We start from the raw sequence: 24,691 nt of genomic DNA, 5'->3' as shown, positions 1-24,691 counted from the left end.
AATAACATCCCTCTGGGGGAACAGAGAATTTTTAGCCTAAAGTTAGCCTAAAGTTGCCATCCAAGCTTTGCCTTCTAAAGACTGTTCAGCGAATTCCATATGAATAGCTGGACCAGAGACACATAGGGGGAGATTAGACAGGGAACGAGGAAAAGAGATTAAGCAAGAATCGAACTTGTTATCTCTCTCTTGTAGAAGTACCTTAACATTCTCTTCGATTAATGTGTGAGACAATTAATAATTGAAGCCTAAAATAATATGTTGAGGGTGTGTGTGTGTGTGTGGGTGTGTGTGTGTGTGAGAGAGAGAGAGTGAGAGAGAGAGAGAGAGAGACCGACCAAAGCCTTGAAATAGATAGCCTGGGATGTCTTCCACACAGGGACCAGATTTTGTGTTTTTCCTGTTGCTGGTGAGACTGCAGATAACCATAAGATCAACAGGTCTGCCACATGGCAGGCTTCTTTGCAGTTTCCCTGTCCCAGTCCCCTGAAAGTAGCCACCCCCTTTCCCTGAGCCACTAGGGCTTTTGCAACTTTCTTTTAAAAAATCAGCACTAGTCTATGTTATAACAGCATACTGATATTCTAGTGCCAATTAAAAAAATTAGAAAGCCCACCCAGTGGCAGGACGGAATGACTTTCACAGAAACAGGAAAAATTATTCCAGTGTTAGCAGAAAATCCAAATTTATGCACCCACACAGCTGCCATTCAGGCTTTACTGCAACCTTTCCCAAAACTTCGAAGCAAAGTAGGTTTGAGAAAGATCAGAAGGAAAGCTGAAGTGCCTGAACACAGCACAGAGCTGTGGGGAGGCAAGAAAAAAACCCCACTTCTTCCAAAACTGTTGAATTCAGGGCACATAACCTGCACAGAAGACGCCTTAGTCTAACCTGCATGTATTTCATGCAACATTACCCAGGAACCTCTAATACATTTATTTCTGTTCTACAAATTTTAGCTTACCGGAATTGCCATTATCAAAAGGATAACTAGCGACTAGCGATCCACCATGTAGATTGGCAGAGAGGACAAATGTCTCAGTCTTTATCCAGTCCATCACTGCTTGAGTCTCTGGTTGGATTATGTGACGATTACCGATGAAGGCATCAGGAAAATTCCTGTTCAGATCTGCCCCATTACTATTGTACCTTAAAGAGATACAATTATTATTATTATTTAAATGTCTCTGAGAAATTTCCGTTCAAGCAAATTGGTTTAAGACTGAAGCTGTGTGTGTTTAGGGGATGTGCCTCAAGCAGACATTGTTAAACTATGTGTGTTATTTCCTGATTTTGGAAGTATATTAATTTCTCTTAACAATTGGGCTAATGTCATGGAAGCTTTAACAGTGGTTTTATAATATGGGTATGCCTACAGGGCAATGAAGTAGCATATTCAGACCAACCTCAGTGATAAGAAACATTTTCCCTAATTGCAAATCATTAGCTTTGAGCTAAACTACAAGTGATGGCGAGCACGGGATGCCACTTTAAAACCATTTGTAATTCTTTAAAAATTGTGCCAAGGTCCTGATCCAGTTCAGGCATGTAGCGTGGTGACTACAGGAGCTCTTGTCTCCCGTGCCCTGCACCTTTTCAAGTGCTGAAACACAGGCATTTTGACACCTGAAAAGTGTGGGGGAACAAGAACTTCTGGGGCCACCATGCACCCAACCTGGATCAGGGCCTTTGTGGCCATTTTTAAAGAACTACAAATGCTTTCACAATGGCATTGGTGGCCATGGGATAGATGCAGGCCCAAGATCACTTGTAGTTTGGCCCTTTGTCTGCTATGGGTAGATGTTCCTGTAACAAATGAATTATTTTGATTGGAAAAAATTGTGAAATTGAGCAGCTCACAATTCCCTCCAAAGCAAATGAGAGCGACACGACAACTATGTATGGACCTCTCACTGGATTTTTAACTGTAAATGGTATCTGTAAAGCGTCCTCCCCAATTTTGATTGATAGCACAGGGAAGGACATTTTTAACCCTCTCTCCTCCCCTGCACTGTTTGAAAATTCCATTGCCTCTGCCTCAGGGCTACAATTTTCTCCACAGGGGGAAACAAAAACATGCCACCTTCAGACATCATAACAAATCTGTTTGCCTGTGACAAAAACAAACACAGCTTGTTGTCATACTTGCACACTCCCTCTTGGCTTTCTCCCTCCTGGTTTTGGAAGTGTTGTGTATTGAGCCAGCGTCATCCCTGAACTAGTACCTGGATCTGGTTGAAGTTTCCCCCAAACAATAGCTTACTAGGATCCTGGAGTAGACCAATACAGAAACAGTGTTATGTAAATAGCTTATCGTTGGGAGTGGGGTATGTTTGGGGTATGGTGATTGCATGATTAAAAACAGTGTAGCTGCCCTAGAGTTTGTCCTTGTAGTGATTCTGAAATCTCTCCTTATAATAAAAGGGATTAGGGGAGGCCACCGTCCTTTGGGGCGGCAAGAAAAAATGCGCTCCCTCAGCCATTGGCCCGTTGGCTGCCGCTCGGGGCAACTGGCGTGCCATTGGCTGTGGGGGGAGGGACGAGCCTTGTCGTCTTGGCCCGTGCGGCCCTGGAATGGGCAGCGAGTGGGCGGTGGAGAGACAGACAAAGCCACGGCGGGCAAGAGGTCCACGTTGCACTTCCCTTGCCCGCCGGGGACAGGTAGGTGGTGACCCCTTCTTCGGGGGGGGGGGTTTCCCTCGGCTGGCACTGGCTGTGCTCGGGGACAGGGGAGGCGGCCGCACCGCGCTTCCCTCGCCCGACGCGGCCTGAGCTGGGGAGTCTGAGAGCCCTGCTTGGTGGTCTTTCCCTCCGCTGGCCCTGCCTGCGCTTGGGAAAGTGGAAAGACCTCCAAGGTAGCCGAGCGGGAGCGGCTGCCCAGAGGCCCCCCGCCCCCTCCTCGCCCGCACACTGAGGCAAGCAAGCCGGGAAGGGGCCGGGCATCCCTTTGTGGCCCTCCCCGTTAGTTCTCCTACCCTCCCGCCGAGGCGGATGGACAGGAGAGGCCACCCAAATCCCCCCCACCCCATCCCGGCCCAGCCGCCGAGGTCATCGAGCAAGCAGGGGCCCAGGGAGCCCTTTCAGGTTCTCCCCCTTGGGTTCTCCTGCCCAGGAGAAGCCGCCCAGAGGCCCCCCCACCCCCAACTGGCCCAGCTGCCAGGACAGCCAAGCAAGGAAGGGGCCGGGAGCGCCTTGGCCACTCCGGCCCAGAGCGGCAGCCTCGTGGGAAAGGTGGGCCACCCAGCAGGACGGGCACCTTTGTCTCAACCTTGGGCCGCTGAGGCGGTGGGGGGGCCACCGGGGCATTCAGGGCGGCCTCGAGCCGCCACCGCGGTCCAGCCAGCCCATCACGAAGGGTGTGCCGTCCGGCTCTGTGCCGGACGCGAGGAAACAGAAGGACCTGGTAAGTGGGGAGGGCAGGTCACGGGCCTTGGCCCATGTGGCGGGGGACCCGAGGCATTGCCCAATGAGGCTGGGCGGCTTGGTCCGCCAGGCCCTCCACCATGTCGGCGGGCGCCCAGCTGGGTGCCTTCAACGAGCCAGGATGGGCAAGGGCAGGGGCCCGCGGCCAGGCGCCCAAGCTTGCGCCTGTTCTGCAGTGCGGGACAAACCCCGGTGGCTTGGCCTGGGGGGTCTCGATCTGGTGGCGCTGGTGGGGGGGAGGGCTGAGGCCAGGCGGCCCACGCCCCAATGGACAGCCTAGCATCCATTGTCTTCACTCCCACAACAGGCCTTCTTCCTAGACACAATAAAGTAGAGTTGTTCACTGCAATGTGTCCAGAACCCAGTATTTAACAGGAAGTCTTGAATCAAGATCTAATTTGCCTTGATGTCCAAAAAGAGGTGCCTAGGTAAACTGGAGTTTTCTTCCTACAAACTGGGATTTGAAACTGGGAATAAACTAAGGCTGTAAATGTAACTTACTAGTCCTGTTCAAACCACTACACCACACTGGCTCAGTGTTAAATGAAACAAGGGTGAGAAATGATCAATCATTGGGATAGGGGAATCAGTCTAAGACTAATGAGGCTGATTGGGTCAGAGAGACATGCAGAAGGGATGAAGACAGCCCATCTCCTAGAAAGATGCCATTTCAAGACTTCCTGAAGTTCAAGGCCCCAGGAACGGAAGAGAGCCTAGCTCTCCTATGTGGATGTGATGCAGGGCTTGAAGGTATATTAAAAGCATTCCCTATGACACACACACACCCCAATTTTTCCATTCCGTCCTAGTCTGAATTCCTACCTGCCCTCTAAGGGGTAACAGCCAGGATTTTTTGTTGCTTCAAATCCATCAGGGTTCATTGAAGGCATGATGTGTATCCGGGTGTTATCAACCAGCTTTGTAATTACAGGGTCATGCTGATAACTGGTCACCAGAAAGGCTATCAAATGGAGCAGCAGTTCCCGCCCGACTACCTGTGTTAAGAAGCAAAGGGTTGTTGTGTTTTTAAATGCAACTGACAATAAGGAGCACAGGTTGCAGTTGCCCTGAGGTGCAGAGATCATACATAATGTATATATATTGCAAAGCTTTAAGCTCTCAAAACAAGTGAACAAATTTAATGGACCACGTTACTAATCTGGTCAGGAAAAAAATATGATGGTCAGCGTCACGGGCAACCTTAGCCAATGAGCAACAGGGGCAGCTATCCCAGGTTCCACTCTTGCGGGGGGACTGTACACAGCCTCACTCCATTCACCCCCAGGGAAGGGGGGGGAGAAGAGCAGGCTTTTGCAGCTGTTTGCACCTGCCACAACTGGGGCTCAGGCACCTGGCTTCTGGTGGCAGCAGTGGCTCCCGCCCACCTCGCAAGCCGTGAGGGCCACCCCTTGCTTGGCCCCAGTGGGGGGTCCAGCAGCAGAGTGGAACTCATTCTGGAGCTCCATCCTGGACTTTTGTCCAAGGACTCAGAATCACTAAGGCCACCCTGGTCAGATACCACTTTTCTGGTGACTAAACTGTGTAGGTATTTGACAGAGCTGATGCACATTGAAAGCTCCAGCCAAAGTGCTCATTGTCCCAACTGTACTGACATGAAAAGTGAGCATTTCTGTCCATTAGCACAAATACCTGGCAAGTTTTTTTTAATTAAAAAACTACTGTGGTGCGGGATGGGGGGAGTACTACTAATACTCCTGTAGCTATATTTGTGGCCAGACTGGTTTTCATGTTACAGTCACCACATGATAATCGGCACATACTCCTACAGCAGCCTACAGACCTAAATACATTGTGCAGAGACAGCATTCACAGTGGGACTAGCTGTTTTAGTTAGCAATAACTTTCAACAGGCATTATTAGATTTCTGCAACTACTGCCTGTATGAACTTTACTTTGGCTACTTAGGGGGTACAGCAGATAGTGGTCACCTCACAATGTGTGCTTAAAGTAGGAGAGCATTTTCTAAAGCAGGAACATTGTATCATGTTAGCTGTATATTGCATGTACTATTTTGTTACACTCTACTCCACACAGTTGGCCTGGACTTTGTACCATTTCATAACAAAAATCTCTCCGATTGGAATTCTGTGGGCATCCTACAAATTCTGTCCTTCAGCTGCCACCAGACATGATTTGGCTTCTGGGATAACAGTCAACGTTGACTTACGGAGAGAACATAGAAAACACATTGTTCTTCTTAATGGGGAATTGGTCACAGGCAAAACAAGTTGCTTACCTATAACTGTTGTTCTTCAAATGATCATTTGTGCATTCACACTGATTGGCTTTTAGGATGATCCATCCCACTTCCCTCCCTCGGAGGCAAGATTTTCCCTCTGTTTTTCTCTCCCTTTCTGACTGAGCAGCCTTATGTATCTATTTTCTTCTTTTGTGAAGAACAATGGCTGTCCCACCCTATCATTGTATGATATTTTGCTGCTGGCTCAGCCCAGGGACTTGAGGGAAAGGACAAGGTCTCCCTCTTTAACTTAAATTACTGAAATGGCACGCAAGAGGCTTTTTAAAGTTCAAAAATAACATAATTTATTCAACATAGAGGGGAAAGGTCAGGTGAAATCATGGGTAAAAGGTCTGAGGTAAATCAATAAAGAACTCTGAGGTTAATCAGGAGCCGATATACCTGAGGGACCGTGTTTCCCCGCACGTTCCCCAGAGAGCACTGCGGTCAGGGTCCCAACATCGATTGACCCTCCTGGGACCCAAAGACACCAGACTGACTATAACTAGGGCCAGGGCCTTTTTGGTGGTGGCTCCATACTGGTGAAATGAGCTTTCGGAAGAGATCAGGACCCTGCGGGACTTTATGCAGTTCCACAGGGCCTGCAAGACAGACCTCTTCCATCAGCCCCCCCCCCCAATAACTAATGGCAAGCCCTGCCCTTCGGAGTCATCATCAACAGCCTGAGCCAGCCACAGAAAAAGAAATAGAATGAGGAGCGGATCAATAGGACGAGACATCAACTGCTGCCATCGTTGCCAAATATCATTAGCATTACTTTGCCAGACCAATTGCACTACCACTGTACATCATTTGGATTGTTTTAGAAGGTTTTATGATTGTTTTAATAGTTATTTATGTGTTTTAATTTTGTAAGCCGCCCTGAGCCTGCTCCAGCAGGGAGGGCAGGGTATACATCTGATAGATAAATAAATAAATACATCTGTACAGATACAGACTACAGTTCATATGTTTTAAGCAACTGAGAGTTTCTTAAGCTTTTCACTTAGAATCTTTAAGAGGAGAGGCTTTTGTTTCAGTGGTTCCTAAACACTCCAGTATACTTTCTTGAGCGTATTTGGTTCTTTTGGTTTCCAGAAGGCAGGGATATTCTGTCCAGTACCCAAACTCCTTCACTAAACACACCAGTACTCTTGAGTTTTTCCCCTATGACTCTTCAGGATTTAAAAGGCATTTTCTAAACACGTCTGACCAGGGATCATTCCACTCCTCAGAGCGATCTCCTTTTTCCAACTGGATAGGGAATTTCATCTCCCACATCCTCTTTTCTGGCCTAAATGGGAATCTTTACATAACTACCCACTCCTGCCAACCTTCCTAGCACTTCGTCTGTGTTAAACTGTGCTACACTGCTCTTAGTCAGGGCTAAACACAAACCCTGTCAGCACTAAACTCTTCTCTGTCAGGGCTAGACTCAGACTCTGTCAGTATTAGACTCTTCTCAGTCAGGGCTAAATCAGACAGCCCTCTCCTCAGCATTCAGCTCTCAAGTCTTTCTCTGGTCAACTAATGCTAACCAATCAAATTCCTGTCACTCAAGGCTCTCTGGCTCTGTAAGGAATTAATCCGTCACAGTCTATTACCTGTTTACACTATTACCTGTTTACACAGCACTTAGATGATTTTAAAGGGCAGCTTTGCACCTCCAAAAAGCCACAATCCAGAACCAAACTAAACTAAGCATTGCCATTTAAAGTAATTTTAAAATGCCTCAAAAGACCTATCCTGATGGGACCTGCAGATCAGAGCTCCCCCCCCCCCGCCATCCCATGCCTTTTCAAGTGCCAAAACATCTGCTGGAACCTCTTTTGGCACTTAAAAAGGCATGGGATGGGGGGGAGCTCCACGCTACAAGCCTTGTAGCAAATCACTTTAAAATGGCAAGGACATTCAGTTGGTTCCCAGAAACTTCTAGCTTTTGCATACAATAATCCTCTCCCCCTCTGAAATGCAGCCCCGGCTGTGCATGCCCAAAGGGAAGGAATCATACCGTGCCCCTCAGTTCCTTCCAAAATGTAAGAGCATGCCACAGCAAGTTAAGGCACCTATTGTGGGGAAGGTTGGTTGGTTGTATGAACGCTTAAATGAGTACTTAAAGAAAAACATACAGGTTAAGTAACCCATTCTTAGTACTTAATGTTTTCCATGCATCACAGTGATAGCTGTAAGACTGGCAAGCTGACATACCTGGAGGTGGTATAAAGGTGCTTTTAGCAGAAAAGATACTTGAGCATAGCTCTGCCAAAGGATGCATCCACTCTAGCTCTGATATCTAGGACATAGTGCCTAGATTTTGCCAGTTCACACAGTAAAATCCAGGCCCATTCTGCATCTAGCATTTGCTCCATTGTTTTACCAAACCCACACTGGAACAGAAAAAGAAGCAGCTCAAAACCACATTCCAATACCCTGGGCCAATGCCATACAGACTGCAGTAACCCCTGAATGGCCATAAAATGGCCATAAATCTACACAGAAGTACCATAAAAACCCGATGATCAAAGGAAGTGAAACCAACATGCAGTCTGTAGGGTACCATAAAAATCCAAGGAACAAAGTGGGAATTTCTGTTCCAAAGTTTGCAGAGGGGAATTTCTGTTCCAAAGTTTGCTAAAACAATGGAGGGAAAAGCCAATGCAGAATGGACTCGTTGGAAAGTGCACTGAAAGTGGATTATTTAGTGAAATAATCCTTTGAGTGAAAATTGAGCGGTCGATGCCAGGCAGATGTACCCTAAGAGATGAAGGTACTAATCTTAGAGAGTAGAGATTGAGTATGTACTCTAGAGTGGAACGCAGAGGACCAGCTGATGGAAAGCAAAGATTGCTTCCACTGACAGTCATAGGCTTGCCAGTGGAAGGTCTCCTGAAATTGAGGAGGACCCCTTTCAAAGCATCTGGGAGCAGGATCTGCCAAGCCACCAGGTTCAGTAAGTTTGGTTGTAAAATCCTCCCCCATTGCCCCCATACTCGGAATAAAGAGTCAGACACGGAAAGTGGGATAACTATGGGCCACTTTATTGAATTCACAGTTGAAAATAACGGCAAGGGCAAATATGTGAAGTGGCACGATCCGGGCCAGGGGTCAGCATTGACCCTTCCCCAGTCGTAGGATGCGGAGCCACCCACCCCCAGCTTGAGCCAACCTGTGTGGCTCCCCACTGGTGGGCACAGCGAAAGACATGCCCTGGAGATCCAGCCCCAAGTCGTAGAACTTAAGCAGCCGATTGATCCATGCAGTCACCAAGGTCTGTGTGCTACAGTGCCGTATTTTCCCTGGGTCGCTCAACCCAAAGGCTAATCTGGCCAAACTCCTATCGCCTGAAGTAATTAATTGGTGCTTACCACCCCGGCTTACGTGCTGCCTCTTCCTCCTTCAATGGAGGCAAAGGCAGCCCCCCACCAGAATGGCTACGCCCTCTGCCGGTCGGGCCGGATTGTTGTGACAGGAAATCTGGAACCCCTGGGAAGACAACAGATATTGCCCATGGACACCTAAAGGACCTTGGTGAACTACAGCTGATGCACCCAGCAAAGAGTGATGAGGATGCAGTCAATCTTTCTAATTACTTTGGTGATGAAAGGTACAGGAGAGAAGGCATAGAAATGACATACCCACCAGCAAAAGAGAAAGGCATCTGCTAGAGAATGCTGATCTACATCTGTTCTGGTGTTGACTGAGGTGGCAAACAGATACATTTACATTTACAACAATGTTCCTCAATGATGGGAAAGTGGTTGCAAGTATTTCTCTATCATAGCCCGTCTGTGTGCTACAGTGCCTTGGCAGCTGAGGCTTGATGCTAGAGTATTGTGGTTGCCTGTGACATAAATGATGTTCAGAATGTAGTTGTACTTGATACATCTGTCCAACAGGTAGCAGGCTAGTTGTTTAAGGTGGCCAATGCTGTTCTTCCTTGTTCACTGATGTAGTAAATGGTAGCCATGTTTTATGTGGCTACTTATATACCACTCTGACTTGCAGAGCAAGGTTGAAGGCAGAAATGACTTGTACACTGGCAGAAGCTCCAGGTGATTGATATGGAGTTTCCTTTCTGAGATGGTCAGGTTTGGCTGATTGTATCCATGCCATCACCACACACCACACAGAAGTATCCAAATGTGCAACAGGAGGTGTGAACAGAACACCTATGTCCAGGTTGCACCTGTGTGTCATCAGTGGAAAGACTGAGTTTTATCCTGCAACTTGATCACAGGATGAAAGTTCTGAGGAATTGGCCTTGGAAACTCCAAGTTCAAGGTCATCGGTTCAAGATGCAGAAGATGTCTGTTGAGATCAAGGTGGGACTGAGCAATGATTGATCCATCCACTTGTTGTATCCTAGGCTGAACAGTAGAATCAGCAAGCTTCACAGAAGGTTAGACAGTAGTGGAGTGGTGGAGTGGAGAACTAAGGAACAAATCACCATAGCTGCCAACACAGGCAGTAGTAGACTCAATAAATTTGGCTGCAGTAGAACCTGAGACATAATGGCCAAGGGCTTGGGTCACTGAATAAATGACAAAGGGGGGACACCAACACTGAGAGCAGGATGCTCGTGCTAGTATCTATAATAAGGTTCATACTGATCTCACTCTCAATAGTAGGAACTCTAGTCTTCCAAACAGTACAGAGTAATTTAGAGAGACATGGGGAAAGGGTGGTTATTACCATTTGTACTGAGAATCATGTTGGCCTACTGTGTCCAAAGAACACCCACAGGACTGTTAATATTGAGAGGGAAAGGCCAACTAGTCCTACATGAGTTTGGAACTGAGCCAGAAAGCTGCAGAGGCCAAAGCAGGGTGAGTCTTCAAGCAGACTATCAGACAAGGCACCATGTGGGGAAAGGTTAGGGTTAAGCCCCAGGTTTGCATAAAAAATCCAAAATCTAAAAAAATACATTGGGGTTTTTAAAAAAACAAACCAACCCAAAATAATAGAATCAGTGCTTGTACTTTTAAGAAACAACAAATACCATCTGCAGTGGCCATTATGGGGCTTGCTAAGAAAACACAACAGTATTGTCAAACTTCAGTCCATGTTTTCTGTTAGTAAAAGGCAGGGGGAATGTACCTGTACAGGGCTGTTTTGACCTTTGAGGGAGAACACATCGGGACCAGGCCTGGCAGCAACCCTAAGTGACTTGACAGCATGTGACTTGCATGACTCATCAATGTTCAAAAGTAGCCACCCCACAAAAGCCAGTGTGGATAATGGTTAGAGTTTCAGACAAGGATCGGAGAAACCCAAGTGCGAATCACCATTCTGTCATGGAAACTCTCTGGGTGACCTTGGGCCAGTTACACACATGTAGCCTAACCCACCTCATAGGGTTATTGGGAAGACAAAATGGAAGAGAGGAGAATGATGTAAGCCTGCAAGACGGCAGGTTCACAGCTTACCCATTTTGGGGAGAAAGGTGGGGTATAAATTAAGTATATGAATAATAAATATTGCTGAAGATGGGGGGCAGATAATGGTAGCTTGAGTGGGAGAAAGAAAAGGAAGCAGGGAAAGGTGAGGAGATGAGTATTACTAGGAGGAAGGAAATAAAAAATAGTCTGGGGAAGGGGGATACAGGAGAAACTTGACCAGACTTTGCTTGGATAGAGGCTGCCAGGGTAAGGGAAGGAGGGAAAGCTGAATCTATGAGGGCAGGTAAAGATAGGTTGGCTGGTGGGTGGGAACAAGAAAAGGAAGCAAGACAGGGGGAAAGGTTATGGAGGCTATCTGGGAAGTGAAAGAGGAAACAATAGGGGAGGGGAAATGAGATGCCCCATGCAAGTCCTTGTCAGTCCCCCGTGTATGTGTGTGCGCAAGCATGTTGGGAAACCCCCATCGGGAAAGAAAAAAATTGGTGAAAATGTGATGAAGCCATCAAAATTAAATTAATCTGATAGAGTGGTGGTACTCACTCTGTGGATTGTGGAGAACCACATTCTCAACTACTGTCAACTCGAAGGATGACATTTACCTCCATCCCTGGCATGAGGCCTGCACTTCAGGCAGGTTCACAGCTTACCCATTTCTCCAGCTGTAGTTGTTTCAAGACAAGAACCAATTACCTACCAGAAGCCCCACTGGGCAAGGGCCTTGCCCATTTTCCTGAAATATTAGAGCAGGTATCATACTGAGGAATGGCGCTAAGAAGAGTCACAAGTAACTTCCAAGCCACTGAGTAGGTATCACTGCCCTAGAGGAAACTTTTATGACTGAATACTTACTGAATATCTAGAAAAGAAATAAATATGATAGTTTCCCTACATATCTGCATTAGATGTACAGTAAACCTCTTTACTGCCCGTCAAAGTAATGTGACATCCAATTTACCAAATAGTTATGCTCACTTTGAAAAGTTAATGGTGGAAAGTGCTGTCAAGTCACAGCTGATTTATGGTGTTTCAAGGCAAGAGGTTTGCCACTACCTGCCTCTGTGTAGCAACCCTGGACTTCCTTGGTGATCTCCCATCCAAGTACTGCCCAAGGCTGACCCTGCTTAGCTTCTGAGATCTAATGAGATCAGGCCAGCCAGCTCCATCCAGGTTTCCTGTAAAAAGTAACTGCTTGGTAAATAAACAACCCTTTCCTCTGTCCTAGGTTTGTAAGCAGTCTATATTAGGTTAAGAAAAGGAAGTAGACCAATGCAGAAATGGTACAGAAAGCAGAGCTGTCTTTTTTTTTTAAAGAAGGGTCAAAAGTGTATAAAGCAATACTTTAATGTCACTTGTTCTGTTTACATAAGGGTGCAGTAGAACCCATCTCTAGCTCCCATTGTGATATTTTTCTTGTTCCTTCTGTCCCTGGTGATTGTGTTCTGATGTGGTGGTCAGTGAACATGTCAGTCAGACTAACAAAGCAGGTTCTCAGGAGCAGTATAAGACTGTATGTCGGTTAGGATATGCTTACTTATATTTTATAGATAGGACAAACCATGTCATAAAGTGATCTTGTAAAATCTCCACCTTAGGTGGAGATTGGCATCAAGCTTCCTTATCCGCTTATAAGTGTCAACTTTGCCCTACATCTTGGGTCTAGTCTACTCACATTCAACAATACAGAGAATCAGAAAGAGACACACACTGGGGGTGGGGTTTGTTTGTTTTGTACTTCAGCTTCTTTAACACTTATTGCTTGGCAACTATTTATTTATTAGATTTCTATACCGCCCTCCCAAAGGCTCAGGGCGGTTCACAAGTGGCAAAGCCGGGATCTAAAATACAATAAAACACACAATAAAATACAATATTTAAACCACAGTAAGCGACCTAAAACACAATGCTACATCATCAGTCAAGGTGGGGACAATCTTCCAACTTGGTGGCCAGCCATTTCCAGTATGTGGTCTCCCCGCTAAGCTGGCAAACTTCAGCCTGGACATAACTGTCCCACCTTCGCAGGGCAGCCGATGACATACTATCTTGTTGGTAGGATAGTGGCGGCGGCGGCTCCTACTCAAACGCCTGGTGGAAGAGCTCCGTCTTACAGGCCCTGCGGAACTGCACAAGGTCCTGCAGGGCCTGGATCTCCTCCGGGAGCTTGTTCCACCAGGTAGGAGCCACCACCGAAAATGCCCTGGCCCTAGTAGTGGCAAGCTTAACCTCTCGGGGACCCGGAATTACCAGGAGATGGCAATTCCCCGATCGGAGTGCTCTTGAGGGAACATATGGGAAGAGGCGGTCCTTCAGGTAACCTGGACCCAGGCCATTCAGGGCTTTAAAGGTAAGAACCAGCACTTTGAAGCGAATCCGGTATGCTATCGGCAGCCAGTGCAGCGCTTGCAACCCAGGCTAAATATGGTCTCGCCTAGAGAGGCCCAACAACAACCTGGCCGCAGCATTCTGCACTAGCTGCAGCTTCCGGATTTGCAACAGAGGCAGCCCTAAGTAGAGAGCGTTACAGTAGTCAAGCCTCGAGGTGCTCGTCGCCTGGATCACAGTTGCCAGGTCTTCGCGGTCAAGGTAGGGGACCAAGTGCCGAGCCAGCCGCAGATGATAAAAGGCCGCCTTGGCAGTGGCTACTACCTGGGCCTCCATTGTCAACGAGGAGTCCAGGAGCACCCCCAAACTCCTAGCCTCACGCCGAGGCACCAATGGCACCCCGTCGAAGGCCGGGAGCGGGAGCCACAACCCCAGACCGGTCCGACTCAGGCACAGGACCTCCGTCTTTTCCGGGTTTAATTTCAACTGACTCAGCCTGAGCCAACCAGCCACAGCTTGCAACGCCCGATGAAGGTCCTCGGGATCAGAGTCCGACTGGCCACCCAGCATCAGATAGAGCTGGGTGTCATCTGCATATTGATGACACCCAAGCCCGCACCTCCAGGCAATCTGGGCAAGGGGGAGCATGTAGATGTTGAACAACATCGGGGACAGCACAGCTCCCTGGGGTACCCCACACTCAAGGGGATGCCTTCAGGATCGCTGATCCCCGATTGCAACCCTCTGTCCCCGACCTTGGAGAAAAGAGACAAACCAATGAAGGGCAAGCCCCTGAATCCCCACGTCGGCGAGGCGGCGAGCCAGCAACTGGTGGTCGACCATATCAAGCGCAGCCGACAGGTCCAACAACACCAGTGCCGCCACACCACCTCAATCCAGATGCCTACGGAGGTCATCCGTCAAGGCGACCAGCACTGTCTCTGTCCCGTGGCCAGGGCGAAAGCCAGACTGGAAGGGATCGAGGACAGAAGCCTCATCCAGGTAGCCCTGTAGCTGTGTCGCCAGTCGCCACCGCCCTCTCAATCAATTTGCCCAAATAGGGCAAATTGGACACCCGCCGATAGTTGGCCAATTCAGCCGAGTCCAAAGATGGCTTTTTCAATAGAGGGCGGACCATAGCGTCTATAAGTGCTCTGGGGAACTGTCCCTCGACAAGGGACTTGTTGACAATCTCCTGCAGAGCACCTCGAAACCCCTTGTGGCCCGCTTTAACAAGCCAGGAGGGGCACGGATCCAGATTGCATGTGGTTGGGCGCACAGATATGAGCAACCTGTCAGCTTCCTCCAGGCTGAGTGGGTCAAAACTCACTAAACCCGGTACTAAAGACATGCAAGGGGCCTCAAGTTCCCTAACTGTATCAATTGTGGTGAGGAGGTTGCGGCGGAGGGCCAAAACTTTATCTGCAAAATAGCTCGCAAATGCCTCACAGCCTAAATCCAATTCCCTAACATTGTGCCTGCCCTAGGGCAGAGCTGTCAAAGACCGAATTACTCTAAATAATTGGGCCGGGCGTGAGCTAGCAGACGCAATCGAGGTCGCATAGAACTCTTTCTTTGCGGCCTTAACTGCCATCTCATAGGATTTCATAAACGCCCTATAGGATGTTTTTGACTCTTCGTCGCAAGCCCGACGCCACCGTCTCTCTAGCCATCTCAGCTCTCGCTTCAGCCGCCGCAGCTCCTGGGTATACCAGGGCACTCGTTTATCACAAGTATGGAGAGGGCGCCGGGGAGCGATCTTGTCGATGGCTGAGGAGAGTCGACCATTCCAGTCCTCCACCAGCTCATCCAACGAACCACCAGGGGGCCTTGGATCCCGCAGAGCCATCTGGAAATCCATAGGATCCATTTGGCTTCGCGGGCGAGCCCAAATCAGCTCACCACCTAAACAGGGTTGACGCGGGACATTCAGACGGGCCCTCAGGGCATGGTGGTCTGACCATGGAACTGCCAAGGCAGCAATGCGGTCCACCGTAACCCCCGCCGCAAAGATCAAATCAAGCATGTGACCAGCCAGATGTGTGGGAGCCGAGACAAACTGGGAGAGTCCCATTGCCGCCATGGATGACACTAGATCCATAGCCCGGCTGGAGGTCACGTCCTCAGCATGGACGTTGAAGTCACCCAAGACAATTAGCCTGGGGTGCTCCAGCGCCCAGCTTGATGCGGCCTCCAGCAGGGATGACAGACTACTGGCCGGTGCGTTAGGTGGTCGGTACACCAGCCAAATAGCCAAACTCTCCACAGCCTCCATCATCACACCGACACACACTCAACGCCTGTGATCTGCGGGAGCGCCCTGAAGGAGAAAGCCTCCCGAATGTATAAGGCCACGCCTACCCCCTGCCCCTTAGTCCGTGATTGATGAAGGACCGAGAATCCCAGGGGGGCAAGTTGGGCGAGAGCTACAGTCTCGCCCTCCCTCACCCACGTCTCGGTCACGCAAGCCAGGTCAGCCTGTTGTTCCTGTACAAAGTCCCGAAGGACCTCAACTTTATTGTTGATAGACCTGGCATTGCACAACACCAATGACGGAGAGAGGATCTCAATCCTGGCCCCACTGCCGGCCACCCTTGGGATGGGTCGTAGGTAGGAAGGGCGCCAAGCTTCTCCGTTTCTCCACGTCCTTCCATCTAATTTTATTTGTTTATTTTATTTAACGTTCGGCTTCTATACCGCTCAGACCCGGAGGTCTCAGAGTGGTTTACAGTTGTGCTGCAAGCGCAGATTTTTGCTCCTAATTCTATGGCCACATTTTTCGAGGGGTGGGGCTGCCTACCAGCACCCGGGTGGGTTCGCTGTTCTCGGCTCTCCTTGGTGGTCCACTGGGTCAGCGCGCATCTGCGGTCAGTCCTTTCCTGGCGTTGATCTTCTGGCGCACGGCCCGCGGTAGCCCCGGCTCAGCTCTGTCTGTGTCCGGCTCCGCTGCGCCTGCGCCGCGTTGCCAGGACCCACCGCCATACTTCCCTCTCCCCAAGAGCACTGGGATTTGTTGCCTGTTCATTAATTAGCTGAGGCCTCCGCTGTACCTCAGGCCGCCAACCATCAATAACCATTCAACCAATCCAGCAACAGCAAACAGCTGCTACACTCAGTCTGCTAGTTTGAATAGAGTAGTAGTATTTAATATCTAGGTCTAAATGGATTCTCTTAGCTTTAACTAATAAATATAAATGGTTGGAGATTATTTGTTTCACAATGATGTTGGCTTAATGTTCATGTTTTTTGTATCATTGATACTGTCATGCTCCCACTCCAACTGGACAACAGGTAACATCCCTATTTAGACTTAAATGGTATGGTGTAGCACTTAATTGAGGGCCAAATGGCACCCACCAAGGCCAATCCACATTAGGAATGGGAGGGGGCTGAAAATAAAGAATTAATCCCTCTCTCCTAGCATTTCAGACATATTTTGGGGGGGGGGGGCAGAACCTTATCTTAAAAAGTTTTGAGAAGTGGGAACTCCAGTCAGAGATTTCCAATGTGGTCCAAGGAAGGGACAAAACCATGAAGAGGCATAAACAGAGGAAAAAGCATTTAAACATAATATTGGACAATAAAGAGAGTGAGTGACAACAAACTTAATACTATTCAAAGAAAAAGAAAGAAAAAGTTATGCAAAAGCATTTAGAGTAGAGCAATACTTAAGCAAAGAGATAGGAAGACTGTCGATCAAAACTTCACAGTAATAAAAATGGGAAACAATGAGATTCTGAATAAGGATTTTAGTGAAGTCAACAGACAGGAAAAGACACATCACAGAGAGTGCAATAGTATGTGCCAAGGACGAGAAGGACAGATCAAAGACAATGCCAAGGTCTCAACTTGCTGAAAACCCTACAGTGATGCTGTCTACTAAGAAACAAAAAGGAAAAAGTAAATGTTTAGGGGAACATTTAGTAAATTTCTCTTTGGCATAGTGAGTTAATGCTCTGGTTTCCAAACTTAAATACTGGCAAGATAATTGCAAAGAGTTTTAAGAACCAAAGAGAAAGAAGGCAGGTACAGAAAGATAGTGCTGGGTATCATTAGCATTAACTGTGTGTGGTACAGTGGCGGGAAAATCAAATTGGATGTATAAAATATGCTATATTTTAAAAGGCAATGAAACTGCATCAGCCATTTATTGCTATGCGTTCTACACTGTTCCTTCTCTTTTTTCTTGGCAATGTCTTGTAGATAGCATGCAATGCTCTGGGGGTGAGTATTGCCCTGCCTTGGGGTAGGTGTCTAATTTGGGACAAAAACCTTCTTAAATCCTATTTCCAATGACATTTTAGAAAGAACAAAGCCATTCTTTGGACAGAACAACATTTCCATTTGCAGAAGAGGGGCCAATGACTTCTGCTGATTTGTCCTTCCTATTGCAGACTCTCATTTTGCCAGCTATTTTGTTCCTCTTGACTTTCAGGAACAAAATTTTAGGGGTTGCATGGGGCTCCAGTGGAGGGGAAAGTGGCAAAATCCTACTCTGCTAAATTCATGGATGGATGCACACTTCCTCTCCTTTCATTTTTAAAACTGAAAATACGGAGAAGAAAATTAACTCCTTATATGGGCCAACTTCAATTTACTTAGAGCTAGATTATAGGTTCACTGAGGCATCACTCCAACAAAGTAAAAAATAATATGATGGATAAGCCTAGCCGTTTGAAAATACTTTAATCATATTTATTTAAGTAATACAAATTGAATAATTGCCTTAACTGCTTCCCTCACAGGAGAGATGCAAACATCTCTAAATTGATTTGTTATTTGTTTTCCTGGAATGAGTCACAGTACATTTAAAAAGCTGTGCTCATTTTGACCCTGCCAAGTGCTGCTATAAAGAATGCTCCTTTGTCAGCAAGGTAGAGCCTGCCAATTAACAATAGCTCAGTACTGTGCTATAGCCTTGCTGCTGGTCAGTGTGTACAACATTTACACATTGGGCCTTGCTTATTTTTAACAACACTGAATAAAAGGAGAAAACTCTTCAGAGATTTCTTCACTTCTCTTTATGATCCAGCCCCACTGTTGTGTTGCAGTAGTAATTTATTGATTATGACACCCACCTGTGTAAATCCCCCATGCCCTTTTTCTGAGTCAGCCACAGAAAATACTCTTAAACCCCCTGCTGCAATATCCCAGCCACACATATCCAGGTTCTCCCCCTCTGTGCTGGGTTACTACAGCTGCCAGCATTTGTATGATTTCTAATCTCCCAGATTTCCATAATCCCCAAACTGCTAGAACCTATAGCCTACAGTTTTTCCCAAATAGCAGTCTCAAATTGTCACTTCTGCTTCACAATCTCATATTCTTTATTTGGAGAATTCTAAATTCCTTTTTCTAACATTACTATTGCAGAGAGTATCTCCAAACCATGTCGACATTGATTCAGAGTTCCACATGCACTCGTTGTGCACATAGAGCTCCTATACTTGTGACTGTCTTTGGGGTAGGGCAGGATACAAATCTAAGGATAAATAAATAAAAAATAAAACTGCCCTTTATTTTAAAGGGGAAAACTCTTCAGTGTGCCAAAGAATGTACATATGGATGGCTTCTCTCCCTACAATAGAAGAAGCCCAATGCATAAATGCAGCTGCACAGATCTCAAAATCTATGGAGAGTAGCTGCAGTCCACACTGCACACAAGGTAGAAACTGCTGGGTATGGAAAGCGTTTAAAAAATACAAGACCAGTCTGTGCAAAAGTAGACACTGGGAAAACTTAGTCTGTGCTTGCTTCAGTCACTTGCAAGATCATGGCTAGTATTGGGTAGAGGGCAGGCCCAACATCTGGAGAAGGCTGGAAAGAGCTCCGATTTAGTGAATTCATTAGTGACAGTTCACCTTTCAAAATCCTCCCTTTTTTCTAGTGGCCACCTAATTAATCTCCATTTCCTTCCATTCCTCTATTGCCACAGTACCAAAGGGACCCAGTGCCCCAAGGTATGTAAAGTATTTCTGTCCGTGATTGTGTGTGAACCTAACCCTGTGTGTGAAGTGCTCTTCTTGCTTTTTCAGCATCACTATTGTGCTATTAATTTTCTGTTTTCATCTACAAAATGTATGACTTTATCCAGGTAATTTGACTTCAGGTTGAAACTTGAGAACAACTCTAGGATGGATAAAGAGCTCATTGTGTAAGCAGAATACTTAACTTTTCTTTCTTTTTTCTTTCTTTTTTGCACATTCATCCTTTACCTCCACTGCAGTGTATTCCTCTCCAAAAAAAACCCATTCTTTACAATGTTGGAAAAAATTAACCAAATTATGTTTACTTCTGGTGCCCAGATGATCATTACTGTGATGCTCTGAGAGAGATTTCTACTAACCACAAGAATAGATGTGATGCTTTAGTTTAAGCATTCCTTTTACAGAATAAACATGACACCATATAAACAAATTATTACATAACGGGATCAAAACACAGAAAAATCCAGACTAAAAACCAAAATCTAACTAGCTGAAAAAATTACCTCTCTGAAAGAAATGTTGCTTACAAAGTATGTGATGCGTACACAACTAACCCATGAGCTCAATTAAACTGAGTTTTGAAGAGTAAACTAGAAGTAAAATAATATCATTATAAATCTATTAATGAATTTGTTTAACCTGTTCAAACTAATCTCAGATCTGTATTCTAGTGACAAAGAAAGAAAACGAGGATACTCCTAGGTTGGATTTCCCTCTTACGTGCATGCTTGCATGCACACACACTGTTCTGGTGAGGAAGGGGAACAAAGGACAGTTTTCTCTTCCTCTGTCCTGATGCACCTATTGATAGGAGAGGAACTGGAAACTGTAGCATGCATTGCAAAGGAAGGGACAAGAAACAACCCAGAGACAGAACTGCAGAATGAAAAGGGATCCCATGGATCACTTAGTTCACATATGCTGCACATCATGGACACCAGCTAACACGTGCTTGTGACATCCATGCAAAAGCAATCCAAACAGCATTCTCCTACTGGGAAGCTAAAGGAAATAACAATGAAACAGTATATTAAAGCAAACAACAACTTTTTCAATCCCTTAACAGATATGACTGCTATTTCTAAATTGCCTCAGAATCTGAACAGTTGGTTTCAGCAAACTGTGAGACTTCTCTCAGAACATTAACTATACATTTCTCCCAAGGATGGAATAAATCAAAAAATAAGAGAAAGAACATCTTTAAAATCTTGCAAATGCATATATAATTCTGGACTTGTACTCTCCCCCACACAGAAAAGCTTAAAAAAATTAAGGCCAAAATTACACAAGCATTTGTGAGATTTGTAATAGTTTCTTCAGAATGTTACTCTGCTTCAGCTAATATGCAGTACCACCTTTTACAAGTTATATTTTTAAAGATCTCCACACATCCTTTCCAGCTGTTGTGGGAGTACACACCTCTGTCTCCTCAAACTGGATGGTGGCTCATATTCTTGCAAGATGGCACTGCAGTGTGAACCCTGAGAGGAAGCTCCGCTGCAGGATTTTGTTAGCAGCCTTTTCAGCGGCTTTTTTGGCTTTTAATCCTATTTATAGCTCTGCTGCTATTTGCAGGGCCTGTAAGGCAGAGATGTTCCATCAGGCATTTAGTTGAGGACAGCGATGGCTCCATTCTTTCTGCCACTGCCACCTCCTGCCTTCCTGTGAGGCCAGGGATACCATTAGAAAAAATTAATGCCATCTTTTGGTACTGATATGTTTTATTGGTTTTAATTCATTTGTAACAATGTTTATATGATATCAGGTTGTACACCACCCTGAGCCCAGTCCCTCCAGGGGAAGGTGATCTAAAATCAAATTTAATAAATAAATAAAATAAACTAGACTTGGTCTTAGACCCTACACGATGGGACTGGGGACAGTCAGAAAAACTCTTTTAAGCATTACTCACCTGCCTGCCCCGTCACTATTTCCTGTAGTGTCACCCTCTCTAATCTCTACTGAAATTGACAAAATCAAAGAAAGCCATGTTAATTTGTGTGTTGTGGGGGAGGAGTAATTTAAAAAACGGGCATGTTTATGAGCGTGATGTTCATAGTAATACTGGAGATAGTTTATTACGGCATCCAGCCAGTAAATCAACAGAATTAGTAATACTGTAATTTTAAAAACCTGAAGCATTTAATAAAACTGACAAGGCTTTCTCTCCAACCTAGACAGTGAAGGAAGTGGGAGGGCCACAGGTATCCCCAGTCATGAGAAGGAAGGAAAAACTGGGTAGAGAGCAATGCCATTATTGCTATTAGTGACCAAAGTGATATTTCTCTACAATGGCAAAATGTAAGAATAATTTCAAATGTGTACAGCTATAGGACAAATTGGATGGAGTACCAAAAATGCACTTCAGATCAGGCCCGTAGCTATAGTGGGACATCTCAGGGCTGGCCCCCCCCAACTTACCACCCAAGCCTCCTGACTTTCCACCCCGCCAGTTTATTTTATTTTTCTTGCATGCCACAGCCATGCCAAGCCATCACCCTGCCCTGCCTGCTGGCAGTGTACTTCTGGCTGGCTGCGGGCAAGGCATGCCACAGGGCACATCTGCTCCCTACTCCAGCCCTGCCCATGAGCTTTTTAAAAAAACTTTTACTCTCTCGTTGTTCCTGACACAGCCTGTGTGTGTGTGTGTGTGTGTGTGTGTGCATGTGCAGGGGTGCCCCCTGACTTATTTAAATGCCCGCCAAAGTAAAAAATCCTGGCTACGGCCCTGCTTCAGATAGAGCACATCTATTCACAGGTATCCCAAAAAAGGAAGGCTGAAATGCAGGTGTAAATGTACCTTTCTGCAGGGCCATCAGTTTAAAACTGCAGCTCTCTTTCACTCATGCACACCCACAGTAACAGACCCAAAAGCACTTTAAGCAGCACATGTGAATTTAGTCAAACTGTTTTAATGATCATGTGTGGTCACTGGCCTAGCACCTTAGTTGCTCTGATTTCATTGAAGGGGATGACAATACCAGCCATACAGCTGAGAACAAATGCATTCACTTGTATGCTTTCATTCTGCACACAAACAAACCCTGTATTTGTCTTCACTCCAGTGGAACATAAAATTAGAACACATGCATTTTCCAGGTTTTCAGTAAGCAAAAGACAATGGAGAGTATTTGAGATGTCTTCTAATCTCTAGCATTAATTACTTCCTTTTAAACCCTGAAGTGCTGAGGTGGGCAAGATTAGGCCACATAAAATGTACACTGTGTATTTAGCTTAATACTCATTGCCTGGTTAAATGAAAGGTGAATTATAAAGGTGAATTTTAGATTATTTATTTATTTAGAACATTTCTGCACCACCTGTCCTAAGAACCCACTGGCTTATGATAAAGTAACTCTTCAGAGGACTGCACTGTTAATTGCTAGGGAAGTTCTGTGACTCCTTGCTGACTCACTACAGAATTCCTTATTTATTAAAATATTTATATCTCACCTTTTCTTGTGGCTCAAGACAGCTTAAATATCAATGTTAAAATGTTACATTTTAAAAGGATGTCATTTGGAGGAGGGCAAGGAGCTGTTCCAGTTGGCAGCAGAGCACTGGACCCGAAGCAACAGGTTTAGATTACATGCAGAAAGGTATCGGCTGGATATTAGGAAAAACCTTTTCACGGTCAGAGTGGTTCAAAGTTGGAATCAGCTGCCTAGGGAGGTGGTTAGTTCCCCTTCACTGACAGCTTTCAAGAAGAGGCTGGATGACTATTTGTTAGAGATGCTTAAGGCTGGTCCTGCATTGGGCAGAGGCTTGGACTAGACGGTCTGTATGGCCCCTTTCAACTCTATGATTCTATAAAACCAGTAGATTAACTCCCCAGATATCCCCCTCCTCTCACAAGATGCCTGCAGTTTAGACCCCATTAAAATCCCAAGCAAAAATCCCTTCCTGTAACCCAAAATCCATTTGCGGTCAAAAAGGCAAAACCAGGTACACACACACAAAAAAAGAAATGTGTCTATCTATTCATAAAACATAGAGCAAGAATGACTTTACAGTAGGACATCTTCCTGAGAATACTGTCCCAGACAGCTATGCTTTGTTATGATATTTTATACCCACCTTCACAAAAGCATTTCCTACAAAAGTCTTCTAAGAATTTATGTGCATCCCAGTGGTCAGGCAAGGGTAGGAAGGTAACAGATTATTAGCAGATTATTATTATTACATTTCCCCCCTGCCTTTATGAAGGCAGGAAAAAAAAAACAAATGGCATTCAGAGGGTGAATAAACCTGCATAAATAATATAGAAGGAGCCTCAAATATGTTAAACCCATGGGCACTCCTAAAATTTTGAGAAAGTCCAGTGGCCGCCATCACAAAATGGCTGTCTTGGGAAGCTGGACCAATAACAAAATGGCTCCCATTTGAACAATTAAAAATTACCAAGCCAGATGAAAGGAGCAGCTATTTCTAAATGGGTGTTCCATAAAGAACCAATGGGGTTCCTGGGGTCTTAATCTTCCTGCTTCAGTGAGGGAGAGGATAGCCAGGATTGGCTCTTTGCTTTGAGTAAGAAGCAAGTGGGTGCCAAGAGATACATCGCTGGGCACCACAATGCCAAAGGGTGCCATATTGAGGGTCACTGAACTATACTGTTTCTATGACTAATCCACTGACAGCTGAGCTGTTAATAAATGAGTAGCTTTGGTATCCTTAGAATGTAGTCATGAGGTACGTCTACTACTTGTATCTACAGTACAGGGAATAAATTCTGCATTTCCCTAGAAACATTATGTTTATTAGAATTTTTGTCAGCTAGTCTTGATACCTGTCAATATTAATGTTTTAAGGTATATCTATTCTCTTATGAGTGGAAAAATGAATGATTTTTACTTATAAAATCTCTGTAACATAACAGACAACTTCATTTCAATGCTCCCTCTAAGCTGTGGAGCCTTGTGAGGAAAAATTCTACTTTGTGAGCTACTAGCATTAAAGTCGTGAGCAAGCGATTTGGCTGCTGCATAAATTAGTTTGCTCTGGAGCCCTCCTTCCTGAGCTAAAAGAAAAATGTGTGAGCCAGAGGCTAAGAAATCGTGAGCTTGCTCACACTAACTTGACTTAGAGAGAACACTGCTTCATTTTCAAAAAAACTTGACCAAAGGTAGAAAATTCAGTTGTCTTATTACAATGGGAATCTACTTCCATCGAGCTAGTCTGATAATAAAATCAAATAAACTAAACATGTAATGTGTTGACAGTATTTTTTTCTAAAGAAAATTTGGAAAGGCTAAAAAAGCAGCAATATATTTGAAAATAAAAGAGAAAAAATGAGAATAAGA

At 45.7% G+C, this 24,691-nt stretch overlaps 1 protein-coding gene across 1 annotated transcript in view; it reads right to left on the bottom strand.

The window, feature by feature from the left end:
- CPM (carboxypeptidase M) overlaps window positions 1–24,691 on the bottom strand; it is a 54,385-nt gene that overhangs the window by 14,010 nt on the left and 15,684 nt on the right. Inside the window, exons 4-5 of the mRNA XM_015405714.1 lie at window positions 4,246–4,418; window positions 965–1,149 (exon numbers count right to left, since the gene is read on the bottom strand). Coding sequence (XP_015261200.1) covers window positions 965–1,149; window positions 4,246–4,418 — 358 coding nt within the window. The remainder of the gene's footprint in view (window positions 1–964; window positions 1,150–4,245; window positions 4,419–24,691) is intronic.

The sequence above is a fragment of the Gekko japonicus genome, unplaced genomic scaffold, assembly GCF_001447785.1.
Source record: "Gekko japonicus isolate JY-2015 unplaced genomic scaffold, Gekko_japonicus_V1.1 scaffold53, whole genome shotgun sequence".
NCBI classification, from domain to species: Eukaryota; Metazoa; Chordata; class Lepidosauria; order Squamata; family Gekkonidae; genus Gekko; species Gekko japonicus.
The sequence above is the reverse complement of the archived record's forward strand: the minus strand, read 5'-3'. Positions and strand labels throughout refer to the sequence as shown.